The 22,027-nt window shown below is 34.7% G+C and overlaps 2 protein-coding genes across 2 annotated transcripts; both read left to right on the plus strand.

Moving 5' to 3' along the window:
- Positions 1-428: 428 nt before the first annotated feature.
- On the plus strand, positions 429-4,300 carry LOC132047344 (probable protein S-acyltransferase 7). Its single transcript, XM_059438367.1, has 5 exons — positions 429-757; positions 1,599-1,781; positions 1,973-2,266; positions 3,142-3,375; positions 3,468-4,300. The coding sequence occupies exons 1-5, from the start codon at positions 659-661 to the stop codon at positions 3,963-3,965; spliced, it is 1,308 nt and encodes a 435-aa protein (XP_059294350.1). The 5' UTR covers positions 429-658; the 3' UTR covers positions 3,966-4,300.
- Positions 4,301-16,293: 11,993 nt separating this feature from the next.
- Positions 16,294-18,693, plus strand: LOC132047349 (glycerophosphodiester phosphodiesterase GDPD1, chloroplastic-like). The gene is made up of 6 exons (XM_059438378.1): positions 16,294-16,486; positions 16,565-16,746; positions 17,222-17,281; positions 17,369-17,746; positions 17,829-18,025; positions 18,124-18,693. The coding sequence occupies exons 1-6, from the start codon at positions 16,390-16,392 to the stop codon at positions 18,347-18,349; spliced, it is 1,140 nt and encodes a 379-aa protein (XP_059294361.1). The 5' UTR covers positions 16,294-16,389; the 3' UTR covers positions 18,350-18,693.
- Positions 18,694-22,027: the final 3,334 nt, after the last annotated feature.

Consider the following 22,027-nt stretch of genomic DNA (forward strand, 5'->3'; position numbering starts at 1 on the left):
ATAAATAGGTTGATTGCATAACTAAATTAGGTGTATGTCTATATATATAAGATTGCCAGCACAGAAAAATTGAGACATCGGAAAAAAACAATACAGAACAAAAGAGCGGGGTTGGTGCCACGTCAGGTATACCTACAGCGCGTGTGTTGCCCTTCTTCTCTTGATATAATATATTTAGCCAAATATATTTTTCTTCCCTACTATTATCCCAAACAAGAAAAAAGAAAAAGAAAAAAAACGAGGGCTAGGGCATCCCCAGTGTTGTAGTGACAGGTCGTTTTAAAGAAAAGGCAAAGCGGTCCCCAACAAAAGTTCAAAGGGTCCACTCTTAAGTAGCTTGGCGAACAAGAATTCGCCACGTCAGTTTGACCATCCTGTAAAGCAAGAAATGGGCTCCCTACACACACTCATACAAACCAAACCCTTGTTTCTCCTTTTTCACTCTCTTTACCAAAAACTCTACTCCCGAAATCTGACTTTCTCGCCGGCAAATTTTATCGCCGGGAAGTCTCACACTACCCTTTATGTTAGCTCTCACTTCACTCATTTGAGTGTTTATTTATATTTTATCTTGTCTGTAATAACATTATCTGCGTTTCTACTTCGAGATCTTGATTTTTGAGATTCATTGGGCCAGAATAGAGAGGAAACCCCAAAGATGTATGTCGTTCCTCCACCAAAACGACCCGATCCATTATCTGGATCCATGAATGGTTCCGATGATTTGCGGATTTACCAAACATGGAAAGGAAGCAATGTTAGTATATCTTTACACTTTTACTCCCTGGGTTTATCTCTGCCATTATTCTCCTCTATTGCTGTTGTAATACCTGTTAAAGCTTCAATCTTTTTCTTTCCTTCTTCATATACACATGTTAAAGCTTCAATCTTTTACTAGCAGTTTTGTGTTTGTTTATTGTCATTATTAGAACTACTATGAACTGTACTTGAGTCTGCTAATCATACTTGATATTGCATAACAAACTAAAATCATCAGCCTAGGTTAAAATAGACCCAAGAATTAGAAATATAGCTTCCTTAAAAATGTGAGAATATGAGGAATCTGCTTATATGTCAAAGGAGAAATCCCTGAAGATTCCGCGTCCTAGTTAATGGTGCTTATAGGTTGTTACTACGCCAAGAAACACGTAGGAGGAGTGCTCCAGATGTGCTCATGCTAGGTTATTTTATTACATTTACTATAGTAACATTACCAGTATTTTGGCTTGTGCGATTATACTTCTCAGACTGAGGTTTTACTTAGAGTAGGACATTTGTAGATTATTTTTTGTTTCGATTCTAGGACAAAATTTTTGGTAGCACCAATCCTGATCATATGCTCATCTAAAACTGAAAATCTTTTCTTTCCTCCGATATCTATTCCAGCTGTTCATGTGTTGAAAAACAAGTTCTTGATTTAGTGAAATGTGATTTATGCTTTACATCCACCCTCCCCAGACCCCACTTGTGGGATTACACTGGGTACGTTGTTGTTGTTGTTGTTGTTGTTGTATCAAAACTCGTTTTATGTTGCAAACAGAATATATGCCACTCTTTTTTCTCAATTTCTGACTTTGAGTGTTCTTCTCTCTGAGCAGATATTTTTCTTTCAAGGAAGGTTCATATTTGGGCCAGACGCAAGATCTCTAGCGCTGACCATATTTCTCATAGTGGCCCCTGTCTCAGTTTTCTGTGTCTTTGTTGCTAGAAAGCTGATGGATGATTTTTCAAATCACCTGGGGATATTGATTATGGTTGTAGTTGTTGTGTTCACATTATATGTAAGTTTTCTCCCTAGTCTTGATTGCAATTGCAGAGAACACCATAGCTGTATAAGGCTGTCTTTATTTGATCTCACGATTACTGGAAACACAATTCCGAGTATTAGATAATTAATGACAACCTTATTGCATAACCTATGCAAGGTTTTTCCAATTTGCACTGCTAAGAGTTTCATATTTATTTCTTACAGGTTTTAGTTCTACTCCTTCTCACATCTGGAAGGGATCCAGGAATAATTCCTCGTAATGCACACCCTCCAGAACCAGAAGGTTATGATGGTACTGCGGACGGTGGTGGACAAACTCCTCAATTACGTTTGCCCCGAATTAAAGAAGTTGAGGTTAATGGAATAACCGTGAAGATCAAATACTGTGACACCTGCATGCTTTATAGACCTCCCCGTTGTTCTCACTGCTCAATCTGCAATAACTGCGTTGAAAGATTTGACCATCACTGTCCTTGGGTAGGGCAATGCATTGGGCTGGTAATAATTCTTTTATCTTTTTAACATTTTTTTTAGTTGGTACTACCACACTAGTAACTGATATGCTCTCTTTTCAGTTAACTTTTCACCGCTTGATATATCTGAAGAACTATTTCATATATTCTGCTATGAAGTGTTATGAGACCTATTTTCTTATTATCACTCTCTGTTTCTGCTGGGAAACTACAAAAAAAGATACTAATGAGAGACTGGTTCTTTTACTTATTAAAAAAAATGAAAGACTGATTCTTTCTTCTTTATCCCTTTTTAAAAAAAATACCTATTTACTCTAATGTCAATTTGAGAAAACAAGTAAATTGCGTAAAATGTCTAAAGATAACTTGTAGATCCTCAAGTATTAGATCTTCAAAACATCTTGAAATTCAGCTCAAGTATATAATGATGTTATATTGTTAATACTAATGTATGAATCAGAATCTTTTAGTCATTGATGCCGTTGGTTGCAGGAAGAAGTTCAAAGGTTTTGTTACTGACCTTTTAGTTCAAATGGCCACTGTGCAGACAATTATAATATTGTATGTTTCTAGTCTTAGGAAGATGTTTAGCGGTCTAGATCTCTGCTGTGGAAGTAAGTTGGAGGGTTTAGTACACATATCCACATGTTTAAGTTCTCACCTTACAACTGAAATCTTTTTGTTATTGCATACAGTACCTGCGGTCTTGACTCTCAGATTTATGAAGGTATGAGGTCAGGCTGGTCAATTTACCAGTCAACTTCAACGTCCACATTAGATTTCTGAAAATATCTATAGCTGATTCGCTTGTGCTGATAGTTTTCTGTAACAAATGAATTAAAGTCTCGCAATCTTGCTTTACATTGCAGACATCTGAAACTTTTGTGTCTTTTATTGCAGCGAAACTACCGATTTTTCTTCATGTTTGTCTTCTCTACAACACTTCTTTGCATATATGTGTTTGGTTTCTGCTGGGTCTACATTAAGAGAATCATGATTCTAGACAACACCACCATATGGAAAGCAATGATCAAAACACCGGCCTCCATTGTTCTGATAGTATACACTTTTATATCAGTGTGGTTTGTTGGAGGTCTTACTGCTTTCCATCTATACCTCATCAGTACTAATCAGGTATTATCATGGATTTTAATTGTATGCTTATTTAAGGTAGGTTTGGATTTTGATGTGAACTTCGGGTGACATCTATTTTCTGGATACTGCAGACTACTTATGAGAATTTTAGATACCGTTATGATTGGCGTGCCAACCCCTACAACAAAGGAGTAATGCAGAATTTCAAGGAGATATTCTGTACTAGTATTCCTCCGTCCAAGAACAATTTCCGTGCAAAGGTGCCCAGGGAACCCAAGATGCCAACTCGATCTGCAGGTGGGGGTTTTGTGAGCCCAAACATGGGAAAGGCTGTGGAGGACATAGAAATGGGCAGGAAAGCGGTTTGGAGTGAAGTAGGGGATAATGAAGGACAGCTTAGCGACAACGATGGCCTGAACATTAAAGATGGTGGGTTAGGCCAAATGTCTCCCGAGATAAGAACTACGGTAGATGAGGCTGATCGTGCGGGAATAAATCCTAGAGGATCAAGCTGGGGAAGGAAAAGTGGAAGCTGGGAGATGTCACCTGAAGTTCTTGCTTTGGCATCAAGAATGGGAGAACCTAATCGAACAGGTGGGAGTAGCAGACCAACAGATCAAAAGTTGTGATTAACGATACTATGAAGCTGGATTGAATAGATTAGTGGTTCTTGGAAGTGTATGGTATGTGGTCATTCAACTTGCACGATAATGTTGTGTATTATCTGGGACTTTGTGTTGACGGGTGTGAAGATGTTTTAGGAAGTGAATTGTTGTGTGATATGAGCGGTGCTTTTCATTCCTAAACTTGTATCCTATGTGTGGAATAGTTAGTGTAATACAGTAGCTCTCATCTGGGTTTTGCCATGTTCATAAACTTATTTGTATTTTACCAGAAAATGCCTTTGTAACACTTATGCTGCGTCATCTTTTCAGCAGTTTAGGTCTAGAGTTGTTTGCCTCGACATCGGAGCCCGATTCCTTGACATTGTGCACCAGGTAAACTGGAGTTTATAGAGTTGTTTCATTTGTTCTCCCTACCCTTCTCCAAAGCATGGTTGCTGTTGCATTTATTCTTTGTGCTTGTTAGGTTAAACAAATGTGCATCTCAATTTGGGTCAAGTATCCCTCATATAAAGTATAGTATAACAATTTTCATTTTACAACGATGAATGAGTGTAGTATTGCATCTCTGTTATGTACGTTTGGACATTACATTGTGCGGCCGGCAGTTGAGGGGATATTTCCAAAACACGGTCAGCCATCAATTCTTCGACTGTTGTAATATTTTAATAAAATTAACTACAACATTCTTATTGTTTGCATCGTCAATTTAGACATTGCATCATTATTTGTTGTTAACTAATTCAACAATAATGAATTGTTTAGGTTAAAAGTGTGCATTCCTTTTAGTACGTGGAAAGAGGAATCCTTTTACAATGACCACAAAAAAAGCAATCCAATCCTATTAGGCACTTGTACTATGAAGCATTTCATTGGCTTGGTATCTTATCAAGGTTCCGTGTCGTTTCATTTAATAGTTCAGTGAGATGTAAGGAGAGATACCATTGCTAGAGATAGAGTGCTCGCTCACTCTATCCAAGCTTGAAGTTGATGTTGATGTGGGTGTATCAGTGTTGGGAGAAAACCTTCGTGTTTATTATAAGAACGAGAAAGCTTTTAATTTATGGGTAATGAAAAGCTTTTAATTTATGGGTAATGAAAGAGTGTTGTTACAGATTCTTCGATGAAATTGTTCACTATACCAAGTACCGAGTTTCATAACATCATACCGAAATATACGTTTTCAGACGATGAAGTGTTACTCTGCTTTCAAGATTGGGTAATACAGCAGGATTTGTATATGGGATAATATCGGGTGGATCATTTGGATTAAGCGATCGAAAATGGCCTCTAGATTGTGATGATATTGATGCAGTTACCATTGAAATAGTATTGTTTATACTGAAAGTCTGATCTCTCCGGAACTGGGTCAGTAAATGGTGTGTTGGCCGTCTAAATAATAATTATGGTTTCTCATTACTTAGTACTCCCGTTTCAAATTGTTTATCTGGTTTTGACTTGACACGGAGTTTAAGAAAGTAAAAAGACTTTTGAATCTTGTGGTCTAAACTAAAAATATGTTGAATGTACCAAAATGTCCTTTAATCTTGTCATCTTAAACATGTCATGTGGAAAGTTGAAATTACAGAATTGCCTAAAGAAAAGATGCATTCTTTTTTAAACGGACTAAAAAAATAAAAAAATAAGACAAACAAATTAAAACAGACCAAGTATATTGTTATTTGCTTAGGTAAGAAGGACACTTCTTTCATACAACCTGTTATTCTTATAATTTTATTTATTGCTTGAGAATTTTTTTGGTTCCAAAACTGATTTACCAACTCTGCCGGCTTGTTTTTTTGATGTTGCGGGAACCATTTAAATTCTTTGTTAAGTAAGAACCGGTTGAACACGCTGTCTCTATTAGTGCTGTTTGCTTCTCAGCTAATGTTGTCTATATAAAGGTCCCTTCTCGGTTAAAGTTTCCACTTTGTTCACTCCAAATATGCAATTTTACTGTTGAATCTCCTCTTTTGATATTGACCCAAAGAGGCCACACACAAACTTTTTAATTTCTCTTTCTGTTTAAATTTATTTCATTCATGGTCATTTTATAGTTCGTCTCCAAATATCAATAAGTCATGCTTTAGTTACAATCGCAGTACTTCTTTGATTAAACCCTGCAAAGCAACGATCACAAACTAAGCAACAATGAGAGAAATTTAAAGAAAAAATGAAATTTAGAAAGATAGCCTCATTCACTTGACCCCTTTTATATTTCATTGGTCGGTAACATGAGGAAAGAAAGAGGAAAAAGGGATTTGGAAAGAAGAAAGTATGAACAGGTAGAAGAGAAAGTAAAATGAGATTATCTTTTTTTTTTTTTTTTTTCATTTCACCAAATATGTAATTGGAAAAAAAAAAATCGATAATTTCGTCTAATTTCATGATGTGAGAATGTAGATAGCTGGATTAGGAGTATCCATGAATGGTAGAACTTGTTTGCCTCTTCATCTAGAATAATAATACTAACGGAAAAGGGTAAAAATATGCCCCTAAACTATGCGAAATGAAGAAATATGCCCTCCGTTCATAGTTTGGCCCAAGAATGTCCTTAAACTATACGAAATTGAACAAAAATGCCCTATTATTACTTAAATGGGTCAAAAATGCCATTTTCCTAATAAACATTTAATTTCTTTTCTTTTTAAACACATTATTTTTATAAAAATATTATTTTTAAAGAAACCTTTTCTTGTTTTACCTAATAAAGAAGTGGGAGATAATTATTTTCCCTTTTTACTCTCATTTTATCAATTAAAACAAAATTACCCCATGTACTTTTTTAACTGATAATATAGGTCATACATATAAGGTCATAGTAACCCCATCACTAATTTTCATTTATATAACGATAAAAAAAAAAATCCTAACAAAATAGAAAATATTTTTATTTCTTAATCTTTTCCAAATTGAAGTAGGATAAGCATTTGTTGATATACTCCTTAGCCTGCCAAATTTATTTTGTTTGTGGTATACTTTATAATTCTTTCCAGCCAAAACCCATAAATCAATTCAATAGCTTGGTTTCCACAATCACATTACTTCTTTCATTAAATCTTGCAAAGCAACGATCACAAACTAAGCAAACCATTAAATCTTGCAAAAAAACGATCAGAAACTAAGCAAACCATTAATAGCAAAACAAACATACCATTCATGTGATTAGAAATTTAAAAGAAATAACCGAGAGCCAAAACATTCCAATCTAAATGATTTTGGCAATCTAACCCCACCTAATATATCGAATTACTCTTTTCAAAAATTGGAAATCTCAAAGATAATCATGATTATAATTTCAAAGTCCGCGATATTTTGTCACTTGCGCATATACGCTAGTTGGATAGTCAGTTACAAGCCACATCAGCAGTCAGATGGATATGTTAGTTAGAACTAATTGAAGGCGTTGGAATTAGTTAGAAGCAGTTATTGACTTTGATTCTTTTTCATTCTATATAAAGTATGGTAAATATATATTTTACAATCATCAATCAATACATTACAGTTTTTACTACATATTCTTAAGATTCATCTCCTTCCGTTCCATCCTCTTTAGCTAGAATACTTGCACATCTCTGTCAAGCTCATGTACAACACTTGAAACCTCGCGAGTTCTTCAATGAATTTCTTGAGTTCAGATAATAGAGTGAACCGCTATTTCTTAGCCTGTTTCATTCATAAACGGTTATCGTAACTGTGTCTCAAGTTCAAATTCCAACGGAAAAAAAATTATAGGTTGTTTCTTTTCATCTTTCTAAGTTTTGTTGAACAGAGTTATCAGATATCTATGTTGTTGCAAGATAGCAAGTATCCGATGAAATAATCGAGGTGCATATAAGTTCACTGGACACCACGGTCGTAATGGAAAATGTAACCACAGCTGCGACGCACGTCCAGTCCAGAGAGATGCATTAGACCTTTATGTTACCTTTCTCTTCTCTTCTTTATTCTTTTGAGTTGGTTCCTTGTCAAAAGTTGGAATAACATACTCTCTCATCATATGACCTATCAAAACCTAACAAAAAAGAGTGAGAAATCCAGTCATTTCACCTCACTTGGTTAGTAAAACCTAAAATAAATCAACTAATTGAGTCGAGATAATATATATCATCTCTCAACTTATGGCAACTCGGCAAGTGCCATGCATTTAAAAAGAGTGTGAAATAGTCCTACACCTTCTTTCCCTTCGAAAGCACCAACTTTTGGACCCAATGACCTTTTAACATACATAAAAAAGTTGGTATAAAAATGAGAGAAATTTAAAGAAAAAAAGAAATCAAAAAAGATGCCTCAAACGCTTTACCCCTTCATGTCTCATTGGTCGGGAAGACGAGGAAAGAAAAAGGAAGAAGCATGCAACTTGGAAAGAAGTAAAAAAGAAGGAAAGATGAAAAGGTGGAAGAGAAATAAAAATGAGAGTAATTTCTTTTTTAATGTCACCAATTGAATTATGCAATTGGAATAAAAGGCATCAACAGTTTCATTTAATTTCATAATGTGTGAAAGTAAGTAGCTGCACTTGTTTGCCTCGCTTTCATCTAGACTTTGGCCCTTTATCTCGTTAAGATATTTACGGTCTGCAAGAATTGGTTAGTAATAGGAAAGGAACAATTTTAGATTCCGCGACAATGTTTGAGAATCCTATGTCCCTTGACAATTTTCGTGTCCAAAACTTGTTTGTGTTTTTGACACGAAGAAAACCTTTTCTGTAGAAAAAAAATATTTTCTCACTTATTTTCCTTTGATTAGTCAGTAGAAAATCGAAAAGATATTTGTTTGAGTAAAATTCTTTCTAGAATTATTCACAGTGATGTTAGTGGTTACAAAATATTGATTCCTACAACTACAAGGCAAAAAGTGAAGATGACAGTTCTATATCTTCGGACAAATTAATACATGATGCCATAGGTATTGTCTTGGAAGCAATGGCCAGCTAGATAAATTATATAGCTACTGGACAATTAGATTCGAGAATAATTTTGGCAACTCTTCTGTGCCTAGCAAATTTTATATAGTTCTTCAGTAGGTCACAATTAAGTAGCCATTGTGGAAGTTTGGAACGGACAAGCAGAGTCCATGTCCATGTGGGTTTGAGTAATTAATAAAGCACAAATTCCAGGATTGATTGATATTTGTGTCAACGTGATCTGGCTAAGTTATGGTGAGACAAATTGTTTTCCTCAAATAAAAAGCATAATCTAAGGGATATCAGTGGTTAATAAAACATGAAAAACATAATAAGGTATTCAATTCAAATCTCAAAGCCAGCGTAGACAAAAAAAACACACTATATAATTTGATCGAGATGCGTACAAATTAGGCAGACACCACAGGCACTATAAAAAACAATCCAAAAATTTCCACTAGCTAGTACATAATAACATAGTCATGCGTAAATATGGAACATCACCACAGCAAAATCAACAAAATAGGGAAGGCCTTCCGCATTTAAGGGGGGCTTGAAGATCTTAAGGTACCCAACTTTTGCAAATAGGTACATCCACTGTCTGCAAAATGTTTTATATAAAGTAAAAAATTTATACTATAATCACCGCCCAAATACTCAATGAAGTGTTTGTTCCTTTTTTCTTACAGCTCAATTCATGTACCTTTACTTGGTATCCTAATTAATCTATTTAACGAAGATTCACAACATAACATGTATCTACGTTGGGGGTGTTACATTAATTTAAACAATAAAAACATAACTCTTCTAATCCGTTCATATTAGGCTATATAGGTTATGGGTGAAAGTCATTTACATCCCTAATTTTGTTTTAAATATCAAATTCTCCCCTCAACTTTGAACAATAGTCATTCTCACCCCTTTATTCTAATTGACCTTTTTAAATTCCTATTTTACCCTTATATGATCAACTTTTGTCTTTTTTTTTTTTTTTTTTACTTTTTAAAATCAAGATATTCTTCATTTTTTTAAATCTATGTAACAAATTTCCTATAAAAAATAAATATTATCTTCTGGGTGAAAAAAAAAGTGGGAAATATTAATTGAGTATATAAGTTAATAAGGTTTTATAATGAAATAAATTAGCAGAATAAAAATAATATATTTTATTAATAATGTAACACCCCGTACCTTTAACCTAAGCCTTGACCATGATTCTAGACTTAGAAGACCAGATAAAGAATGTGGGAATTGGAATTTCCTCTTCGGTTGTAAGATGGGGGTTTATGCTCATGAATAATGATCGTATTTCAGTATACGGCCCGTATTTCAAGTCGTAAGTTGGCACCAAAGATCATTGAGCATTCTGGAATTTGGCACTGGGAGATTTCATTGTTAAATACGGACCGTATTTTTAAATACGGCCCGTATTTCAAATCTATTTGGAATTTGGGAAAACTTCCTTGATGAAAGGTTTAAAGCTGTGAAATACCTTTCCAACGGTATATTATGGGGGTCAAACGGACATCTGTGCAAAGAGTTATGGCCATTTTACTGAAGAGTCGCAGTGCAGTCCAAACAGAATACGGACCGTATTTCAAAATACGAGGCCGTCTTTCAAAATATGGAAAGTATTTTGCTGGGCGAAAAATTTAATGTTCCAGAACAGTATCTATTCGTCCATATCATTCCAAATCATTATTTTTCATTCCTTCAAGCCCTAGAACGACCTCCTACCCCCTCCCATCATCAAGAACACCAAGGTAAGCCTATTCTAATCATTCCAAGTCAATTCTAATATATATCCTTGTAATCTAAACAAGAAATCATCATTCCTAACCTAGGGTTTTCAAGAAAACCCATCTCAAGGTTCAAGATTCAAGATTTTGGAAATCTTCTTCAAAGTTCAAGTCTTTAATTCAAGTTTTGGAGCATTACCAGGTATGTAAGGTTTCTATCTACATGTGGGAACATCATTGTTCTTCCCCACGCCTGTTAATCCATAAAGTATGAATCCTTACGTAAACTAGGGTTTCTATATCATGCCCATGACAACCCTAGGTCCATGTCCATGATTATATTATGTATGAATTGCTATTATTCCATCATTTTGTTCTTAATAACTCCATATAATTATTGAGAATCAGTCCGTATTTCATGAAAACCCATATCTTATATTCCATGGGTTCTTGCATGCATGTTTTTAACTAAAAGTGCTTATTTCATGAATATCCTACATGTCTACAAGTTTTCATGCAACTATATTATATAATTACTTTCATGCCATGATACAAGACACATACATGCTAAATACAAGCTATTTCATGAAGCCACGTTTACAAGTTATTTCGTGAAATCATGATTACAAGTCAAGTACAAGTTAATTCACAAAAATCATGGGCTTCTTAGCCAATTATATCATATTCATATTTTTGGGAGTTGCACGAATTACCGAGAAGGCTAGATAGCCCGAAACTACGTAGCCACCGTAGGATAAGGATCGCTCCGCCCAGTTAGGACGATTCCTTAATTTTACACTGAATGGATCCATCAATCACGTTACCACCTTATACCCTGTCAAGGTATGGGGGCTCTGCTGGTCCGGCGAGGTACCAGACTCCACGTACCCACATGGTGATATCATATTGTTGGTTTATGAAATGCTCTCCCTACTTACCATGTTTTACTCATGTGTATATATATATATATATATATATATATTCATGCTCATGTTCACGTTCGATCAGTTCTTATCATGTTATCCCATGTCCCGTGTTATTTCATTCAGTTGCTTTACATATTAATACATTCAATGTGCTGACGTCCCCTTTCTATTGCCTGGGGGCCTGTAGTTCACGATGCAGGTACTGATTTATAGGATGACGCATCTGCTTAGTAGGACAAAGATTCGTATCAGCTTATTGGTGAGCCCCATCTCATCCGGGGTTTAGTCAACTCTTTATTTTACGATTAGTTATGCATTTAAGGTATGCTGGGGGCCTTGTCCCAGCAAGTATGCTTTCCAGTCAGACTTATGTTAGAGGTTTCATAGACTAGACACGTCAGTTATGTTATCATAGACTAGACAAGTCAGTTATGTTATCATAGACTAGACAAGTCAGTTATGTTATCATAGACTAGACAAGTCAGTTATGTTATGTCAAACTTTCAGAGTCGTATAGCCATTTTTGGCTCATTCATGTTAATTCCACACTCGTGTTTAAACAAGTATTTTTATTAAGCATTATGACTTATTACGTTTTATAAAGGCTCGTCATGCATTCACGTTATATTTCCACTCATGTTATGCCTTATGATGATTCAACAAGCCATGTGATTCGCTCGGTCACATGCAACAAGGCACCGAGTGCCGTGTTACGCTCAGGCCATGGTTCGGGGCGTGACAAATGACAATCAAAACTCTAATATCTATTTATACAACTGAAAATAACATGTAAAAATAACTTTATAAATATATTTTAATGCAACTCACACACACAAAGAAAAAAAATACAATAGAGACAAATTCTTAAAAATTGTTTGTTTATATTGTACATGAATTTTAAATTTTCATTTTTATAATTGTTTTGATTTGTTTGCCCATATCTGACCTTTCATATGCCTTTTCTTGAGCCGAGAGTCTTTCGGAAACAGCCTCCCTACCTAAGGTAGGGATAAGGTCTGCGTACACTCTACCCTCCCTAGACCCCACGTTGTGGGATTCACTGGATATGTTGTTGTTGTTGTAATTTAAGAAATATTCCATTAATTACAATCAATTTTTTTTTTATGGACAATAGAGAATAAGAGAGACGTTAAATTTAAGGCCAAACCCATCGACAGACACCTGTGGTCGTCCACTTCTTTCACTTGAGCACCTAAAGTGACCCTTGTTCCATTTAGATACTTCAGGTGAGTTATTCCTATTTCACTTAGACACTTTTTGCACCGTTATCGGAGCAAAACCAACACCAAAGGGGCGCCGCCTCATTGCACATCCAACCACCCAAAAGCCCCAATTTTTAATGGTCAAAACTCCACGAATTTACAAATTAGTAAATTTACAATTAAAATGAGTTGGCACAATTTAATTGAGTTGGCACAATTTAAATGAGCTGGCACAATTTAATTGGCCACTTAATCCACGTAGGAGACGACTGGTGTTGGTTTTGCTCCGATAACGGTGCAAAAAGTGTCTAAGTGGAATAGGAATGACCCACCTGAAGTGTCTAAATGGAACAAGGTCCACTTTAAGTGCTCAAGTGAAAGAAGTGGACGACCACAGGTGTTCGTCGATGGGTTTGGCCTAAATTTAACTATACATAGACATGCTTGTACATACATATATTTAATGCATATGTAGAAATAATTTATAAATATTACTACTATACTTTGGTAATAAAATTTCTAGTTAAAAAAAAAAAATTGAGATAACAATTATAAAAAATAGGATTAGATTTCGTGACAAATTCATAAAAGTATTATTCCACTTAATATGTTAATGAACTTAAATAAATTTATAAATACATAAGTTAAAAAAATAAATATTACATATAATATAAAAATGTATTATATAAATGGAGGATTGAAAATAACAAGGACGAAATAGACATTGCCTAGGATAAAAGGAGAAGAAGCACTATTGTTCAAAGTTGAGGGGGGAGTTTGATTTTTAAAGCAAAGTTGGGGGTGAAAATGAATTTCAACCTATATGTAATTCAAATTGTCCCAGAGAAAAACTTAATAGTTGTGATTTTTCTTAAAATAATCATGATAAATAACAGAAAAACTTTTTTAGTTTAATTTGGTAACAAAAAAATTAGGAAAAACAAAACAAACAAATGAGAAATAATTTTGAGTTCACAAGTTGGGTAATAATTCGTTGTTTCGCTTGAATCGACCGGTACTGTTTTGACTCCTTTTAACCCGTCAAATGTAATTTAACCTGCACCCAAATTAGGCTGAGACTCTAGATTTTGCACCTATCGAGAGAAGGGGAAAAAAAGTTAGCAGCTTAATGTTAGTGCTGACATAAGTCATGCTATAGCAGCAACGGAGTCCCTTAATACGAGTAATTCAGCACAGCAGCAGTACCAACTACCAAACTTTGTGATATATCCATATTGTAGCGGAGTGGCCTTTTCCATTTTTCCCAGTTGCTACATTTTTTGTATAATAAATTAATAATAATGGTGGATCCACCTAACCTCTAACTGGAATAACAATAAATAAATCCATCCAATATTTTCAACTGGACACGAGATTCCAATAAATGTGTACAAGTTTCAAAACACTCTTCCGGTGGTTGATAAAACGGAAAAGGGCCAAAATTACGTTCAGCTTTGAAAAATAGTTCGTTAAATACTCAAATAGAATATCTTTTGGTACAATTATCTGCATACGGATTTATCTTGTTAGGAAATTATCTTTCATACAATCCATCCAATATTTTCAACTTTTTTTACCCACTACTCAATCCGACCCACGAAATAATATGGATAATTTTCCCAAAAAAAAAAAAAATAATTTCGTATTAGTTTGGGCCAAAAAATTAGTGGGTAAAAAATTATTTGAGGGTAAAATAATTTTGAAGGGCTAGGATGATGCCATACAAGTTCCAAAACACTAATTCCGGATAAAGTGGTTGATATAAAAATAGCAAAGTATTACGTACAAAGGATAAAGTGGCTGGCAAAAGTAGACAATAAAAAGAGTGCTGCCAGAACTGCGGAGTGCGCGTTGCTTGCTCATTATTCTATCCATACATGTCAGCATCTCGTGGCTACGTATCATCTTTTATCCTCACCAATTAATAATTCAATATAATTTATACAATCTTACGTATTGCAACGGCAGTATTTAGTTTAGGATTTAAGAGTCTCCTCTTCAAATTTAAACTCTCTTCGATATTAGTAAGAGGTCTATAGATAACGTTTCGAATTTAAAAGAATTACTAAAAAGATTTCACCTTGTGGACGCCATAATATTTGTCGCTTCTACGCACGTCTAGCCTCGCATACTAGCCACTTATGCAGTTCAATTTGGCGTTTGGCTATAGAAACTAAAATACTTTTTACTTTATTTGAAATTTTTGAAGTTGGAGTTATGTTTGGTTATAGTTTTTTGCAAAAAATATTTAATTGTTTGAATATACTGAAAGTCAAAAAAAGATTAAAAAAAATTGAAAACAATGTGTTAGGTATTTTTTAAATTTCAAATAAAGTGGAAAAAAAAATTCCAAAAAATTGTGTTTAATTTTCTCTATTCATACCACCAAGTATGGAATCACCAATTCCAAATTTATCAAAATCTTAAGGTTGAGTTCAACAATCATGGGAAGTAATAGTTAAGAAGCTAAGTTTATTTATTTATTTATTTGTCAAGTCGAAAAGAATGGAGTATATTTGGATCTTAACTGTTCATTCGTATCAGACGGGATTCAAATCCTTCTTCTTCATTTTTTCTCCCGATCATTTCGTCTAGAAGAACTAGTAGTAATGATATTCACGAGCAAGTCAAATCGCAGGGATAAATTGATACGGTAATGATATTCAAAATTTCAAATCTTTGCACGTTTTACATCTGCCTAGTCGTCCAACGCGGCCAAAAGGAAAGCAATTAGCTGTAAGGTGACTCATTTGAAAAGTTCCCAATACTGGTACTAGTATTAATTGTAGATAACCTTTTCAAAATAGGATCAGAATCCATTCGGAATATAATTCGCATATGCTTCCTTTATTCTAAATGCATTGCGGTAAAATATCAAAATTAACACTATTATTATTATTATTATTTTTTAATGAAAACGTGTAACACTGTCATTCAATAGAGTAGTTATTTTCATTTTACAGTCAGTGGCCTAATAACGTCAATATCATTACTCTAGAGAATTAATTACGTACTAAAATACTTTTCCGAGCCTATTGTGCCAGGCTTGATGCATGCACAGCACAAAGTGTCAGAACCATTATATTGAACATAAATTGACTTAGGAATTGATAAGCAAATATTAAATTTGCAAAAAACTAAAAATAAGGTACAGAGAAGTTAGGGAGTATTAGATTTAAGAATATAGTTTGAAAAATAATTGCTTATTTCAGTAATTTAGTCAGCAATATTGGACGTTTTTTTTTAATGATTTTTCTAATATTGAGACATAACAAAGCACGACGTATTGCCCTTAAGTCTTAATTTATGTTTTGATTACTTTTTGTGGTCTTAATGTATGTCTTGATCACCAAGGAAAAGAATAAAAAAAATGTAAGTAAGAAAAGAGATGGAGAAAATGGAGATGAGTTGAGTACGCGTGTGATCTACGTGGGAATTCATAAGAGGAATATCCAATGGCATAACCCCGTTGTGGATTGGGAATATTCTTTCTTGGTTATGCATATCCCATTACATTTCCAACCTCCTTAAATACCATTGTTGCGCATTACATTCAAAACATCTCATACGATTTCCCTTTCTTTGTCCAATATATCTCTTCCCGTTTTCTCTCTTTATTATTTTTTTCTATACACAATGGCTCTTAAAGCCGTTCATGTTTCCGATGTTCCTTATCTAGATCAAGTCCCTGAGAAAGCTTCTCTTGCTTTATATTCCACCCGTTTCTCTCAAGGTTTGTGCTTATTTAATGAATCTGTATTTTTTATTCGTATTATGGGGATGGAATTGATAGAATATTCAATTTTTGCAGGGGTTGAAATTGGAAGAACATCGTTCAAGCCATCGAAATTTTTAGTGATTGGCCACAGAGGGAACGGGATGAATTTGTTGCAATCGGCTGACAAGAGAATGAAGGCCGTTAAGGAAAATTCCATTCTTTCATTCAATGCAGCTGCTAATTACCCCATCGATTTTATTGAATTTGACGTTCAGGTATAATATAATACGTTCTCTCTCTTTATTTTCTTGGGTTTTCCGGCGAAAAGACGTGTACGTACTTCCGCGTACAATATTTGTTTTTGTTTTTTCTTCCTATCCACCCTGTAACAAACCGAAAAGCCCGAAAATTAAGAAACTTTTTACGTAGTAGTCACGACAAATTTTGGAAAGAAACAAAGGCCGTCTTTATTTTAGCCCCTTTTGAATTTGAATTACTGATGGGAGAATTTCTCATATTTCACCTACTAGTTTGAACCCGCTGTTTGTTTCCATGTAAACCACATAAGTTTATAGCGCTATTCTGAAATGATACTGATTGGTCTCTCTTTTTCTCTGCCATCTCTGGGATTGCAAATTAATAGATGTGTAAAGCGTCTTGCAATCTTGCATGAACTATGCCTGATTACTTGGAGTAAAAAGCCTTTGGGCTTTGACGGGAAAGTAAAGAAGTAAATGTCATTTTTTGTAGGTGACAAAGGATGATTGCCCTGTCATTTTTCACGACGACTTCATCCTCACTCAAGAATATGTAAGCTCTTTTAATTTCTATTCCCCTTATGATGATTTAACTTTTCTTTTTATGTACATTGAGCTGATTCTCATGTTATTTTTGTAGGGTACAATTTATGAAAGGAGAATTACCGAATTGACTCTCGCTGAATTTCTTAGCTATGGACCCCAAAGAGAAGAGGGTCTCGCTGGAAAACCTTTAATGAGGAAAACGAAAGATGGAAAGATTGTTAGCTGGACTGTTGAAACTGATGATTCAGCATGTACCTTAAAAGAAGCGTTTGAGAAAGTTAATCCATCTGTTGGCTTCAACATCGAGCTCAAATTCGATGACCACATTGTTTATCAACAAGACTACCTCGTCCGCGTTCTTCAAGCTGTCTTACATGTTGTCTTAGAGTATGCTAATGGAAGACCAATTATTTTCTCAAGTTTCCAGCCTGATGCTGCTCTGCTTGTCAAGAAACTCCAGACTACTTATCCTGTAAGTCCCATTTTGTTAAAGTTCAAAAATTTAATTTTGACTTTTTCAAGTGATTTTGACTTTTGGCATTACAATCTTGCAGGTATTTTTCCTAACAAATGGAGGTACAGAGATTTACTATGATGTTAGAAGGAACTCCTTGGAGGAGGCCACTAAATTGTGTTTAGAGGGTGGTCTAGAAGGGATTGTTTCAGAAGTTAAAGGCATCTTTAGGAATCCAGGAGCAGTTAACCAGATCAAAGAGTCGAAGCTATCTCTTTTGACATATGGCAAATTGAAGTAAGTACTAATACTATCAATATTGATTCACAATGTTGTGTCTGAATTAGTAGTATATACCCTGTACTCACACTAACTGTTTTATTTATGTGTTTCAGTAATGTGCCTGAAGCTGTGTATATGCAACATTTGATGGGAATTGATGGAGTGATTGTGGATTTTGTTGAAGAAGTAACAGAGGCTGTGTGTAAGTTAGTGAAGAAGCCAGAGGATGTTGAAGATGAGATATTGCTGGAAGGGGAGGAAAAAGTTCAAAATAGACCTCAATTCTCACAAAGGGAATTGTCTTTTCTGCTCAAGCTTATCCCTGAATTGATACAATAACCACTTTCTGCTTGTATCTCAACCTATTCCAACAAGGATATTCCCAAGTTCGATGATTGTAGATAAATTTTTAAGCCTTGTTTTACAAGCCTGAATGAGTGCACTCTTATTTGTACTTCATTTAACACCCTTGTCGCTGGGATTGTCATACTTATAACAGTCTAGAGATGTAGATAGAGGATCTTCTACCTTTTTTTTTTCTTCCTTTTTTCTTATTAACCTTTAGTACCCCCTCTTGTTCTGTCATTTTTTATGGTCATACTGGCTTCTCTGTAATCGTGTGGTACCATAACTTTGAACAAGAGGTTCCATATCAAAATATTCTACTATTGTTTTTGTTCATAGTTTCATGTGCAAATTACGCCTGCCATCTCCATTACTATTACAGGATTGTACTATTTGTGTGAATAGTCGTCTTATCAAAGCGTTTGGGGCAATTTGCAGGATTGGCCTTGGGGTGGTCTTTAATTTTTGTCCCTCAAATTGGTGGTCTTTAACTTTTACCTTTAAGTCCCAAGTCCCAAATGCATGGGCAGAATTCTGCCTTGCCATTTTTTTTTTGACTGAGCTAGGGTTCGAACCCACGACTTCGGGGTATTAGGCGAATGGCAAAACTTAAAGACCACCAATTTTAAGGGTAAAAATTAAAGACCACCCCAAGTGAAGGACAATCCGCACACAAAAAAACAAAAAAAAAGGCGTTTGAATATTTGGGTGTCAAATGTTTGAATTGGGCTAATTTTAGACGGATCAAAATAACGGAATTGGCCCAATTTGACTTATGAATATGGTATTGGGAAATCTACATGCTGTAGATAACATTAGGCCTTATTTATATCTAATAGCTATACTTTAATTTAATTACATCTCATAGCTAAAAGGTGTATATCAATTACACTATATACTAAAACATTTAAACACGGTTAAAATTAAAAAGCAATGGCAACATAAGGCCTGTATTCACAATTTTCCTCTATTCAAACCATTTTCTCTCAATCTCTTCCCATTTTTTCTCCATTTTAACTATACACGATCCTCCACCGATTTTGGTTACCTAAATTGTAGTTGCGCATTTGTAGGTAAGTTGTTTAGATGTTTTATACAACTCTGTGTTTATTTTGTTAAATATCTTCTTCCATTTTTGTGATTTTACGCCATTGTTAGGGTTTCCGCCATTGTTAGGGTTTTTACTGCAATTGCTTCGATTTTGGGTGTAATGGCGGACAAAAGCACTCCATGCAGAGTTACTAGAGGTATACCCAATTATGTGCACCATTATGATGATGGTCCATCTTTTGATTTGTGTATCACTCAAAATGAAAAAGAAATTGCAGGCTCTATTGCTAGAATGGATGCCGAGAGTAGTGTGGAAACAATGGGTATACCATGACCCGGTAAGTATGAAAACAATGGGAGAGGAAGGTTCAAAATCTACCAAACGAAAAAGATGTCGTTCAGCCATCGATTGCCGAAGCCTCCGTACCAAGTATTGGAAAGCGGAGAAAGGTCATCGATGGTGCTTCAGTTAGCAAGGGGAAATTTTTTGTTGAAGATGTTCCTTCAAAAACAGTGGAGGTACTGTATTTATTTCATATTTATGAATACAATGTTTATTTGTAATTAGTCTTTTATTTTGATACACTTTGTCATTGCACATTTTAGTGTTGAATACAATATATAATGTGTATATATACTGTATTAACTCTGGATGTGTGTCTACTTGTGAATACATTATAGAATTGAATACAATTTGTCATTGTCCTTTTTAGTATTGAATACAATGTATATATATTGTCTAAATTTTGTATACATTTTTACTGGTGAATACAATGTTGAATATATACATAAATGCAATGTATATATAGCTACTGTTGAATAGATACATTTTTGATTTGGATACAATCAGAATAATTTTGTGTTTGTTAACTGTAGTGTATTTGACTTTGTCATTGCTGCATACTGAGTATTTGACTCTTGTTGAACTGAATAATGCAGAGTAATTTTTTCCCGAAAGATCCTCCTACTCATTCGGTGCACATAAGTTGTTACACCAATGTCGAAGTATTTAAAGATCTCAAGGACAAACTAACTCATAAGCAGTACAAATTATTTGGGAAAACTTGCTTTGGTGTATTCATCTGGATGCAACACTGTGATGTTCAAGCACAAATATTGAGGTGTTGTATGGTGAGAGAGCTTATGGGAAGTACTCCCGATGCTTTTTTGATTGATATAAATGGTAATGAATTGCGGTTTTCTATTAGAGAATTTGCACTAATAACTGGTTTGAAGTGTGTTGGTGATGAAGATGCTTTTAAAGTTAACCTCAAAGGAAAAAACAGGATTTTGGAGAGATATTTTGGTGGTTCTAAAAAAATGCCGACAAAGGCAACTTTGATTGAATGCTTCACAAATAAAAATTGGGGCCTCAATGATGTTGATGCCGTTAAGATGGCAATCCTATTTCATTCATACGTATATCTTGTCCAATGAGAAGAATGCATTAAAAATACTAAGGCTACATTTTGAATTAGTGGAGTCTGGAAGATACATATTACAAATTTTTAAAAACTACTTATATTTTGTATTTTGGGTAGGAAAGCATTCGATGAGTTGATTAAAAGTATGACTCACAAGATGAATTCTGAGAAAAAGTTTTATAGGCTTCATGGAATGCCATTGGCTATGCAAGTTTGGCTATACGAGTGTTGTTCATTTGTAGACGCCACTCTTGTAGTCAAGACGGGCAACAACATTCCCGGCAAACCGGGGGCTCACCAAAGTGCGAATCTTTGGACGACTATTGAAAGTCAAGCAAGTTTTAAGGACCTGATGGACGGCATGTTTAAAGAAGATAACACCCCGGTAATATGATGTACTCAACTTTGTTATATTATTTCCGTTCATGTATTTAAAATTTTATTATTTCTTTCTTTTTTCTTTTGACAAATACATTATATTTTCTTGTTATAATCATAATTATGGAAGTACTGTTTCTGATACTATTTTGATAAAATGCAGTCAAAGACACAGTGTATCAACTTTATACTTGACTATAGTCTATGTTGCATTTCTTGTTATATTCATAAATCTGCAATACATTTCTTGGATACACTGTAAACTTGACTGTAGTATATACTTGATACACTGTATACTTGACAATCTTGTATCCAAAAATAGTTTATACATGACAAATTTTAAAAACTACTTATATTTTGTATTTTGATACAAGTTCTGACAGTATTAAAATGGTGTTTACGAGATGCGTATTTTTGCTAACATAGTCCTGACGGTCAATGAGCATGCTTGTCTTCAATTGCTGTCACGCCCCGAACCTGGGCATGGACGTCACACGGCACACGGTGCTATTTGCGTAATGACCGACAACCAACCGGTGTTCGAATCAACATGTGATATCAAAACATAACTAAATGCTGAAAGCAACGAAACACATGCTGATATACTAAAGGTCTGACTGAGATCATAATGTAGAAATACTTAGACAATCTGAAATATCTGAACGTAGCCAACATGACTAAACCAAAACAACTGAACAACTGCCAACAAGGCTAACATAATAAATATTTGGATCGACCGTTCAAATGAGAATCGCGTCTATGATGAAATGCCTCACAATGAATACAAAAAGGTAACTATTAATGACCAGTAAAGCCGTAA

Source organism: Lycium ferocissimum, chromosome 2 (genome assembly GCF_029784015.1).
Source record: "Lycium ferocissimum isolate CSIRO_LF1 chromosome 2, AGI_CSIRO_Lferr_CH_V1, whole genome shotgun sequence".
Lineage (NCBI taxonomy): Eukaryota > Viridiplantae > Streptophyta > Magnoliopsida > Solanales > Solanaceae > Lycium > Lycium ferocissimum.

Excerpts from the sequence above, each read along its gene's own strand:
- LOC132047344 (XM_059438367.1), top strand. The coding sequence starts at position 659 with ATGTATGTCGTTCCTCCACCAAAACGACCCGATCCATTATCTGGATCC. Across the intron at positions 758-1,598 it reads AAACATGGAAAGGAAGCAAT|ATATTTTTCTTTCAAGGAAG; the intron begins GTTAGTATATCT and ends CTCTCTGAGCAG. Across the intron at positions 2,267-3,141 it reads TAGGGCAATGCATTGGGCTG|CGAAACTACCGATTTTTCTT; the intron begins GTAATAATTCTT and ends CTTTTATTGCAG.
- LOC132047349 (XM_059438378.1), top strand. The coding sequence starts at position 16,390 with ATGGCTCTTAAAGCCGTTCATGTTTCCGATGTTCCTTATCTAGATCAA. Across the intron at positions 17,282-17,368 it reads TCATCCTCACTCAAGAATAT|GGTACAATTTATGAAAGGAG; the intron begins GTAAGCTCTTTT and ends TTATTTTTGTAG. Across the intron at positions 17,747-17,828 it reads AACTCCAGACTACTTATCCT|GTATTTTTCCTAACAAATGG; the intron begins GTAAGTCCCATT and ends ACAATCTTGCAG.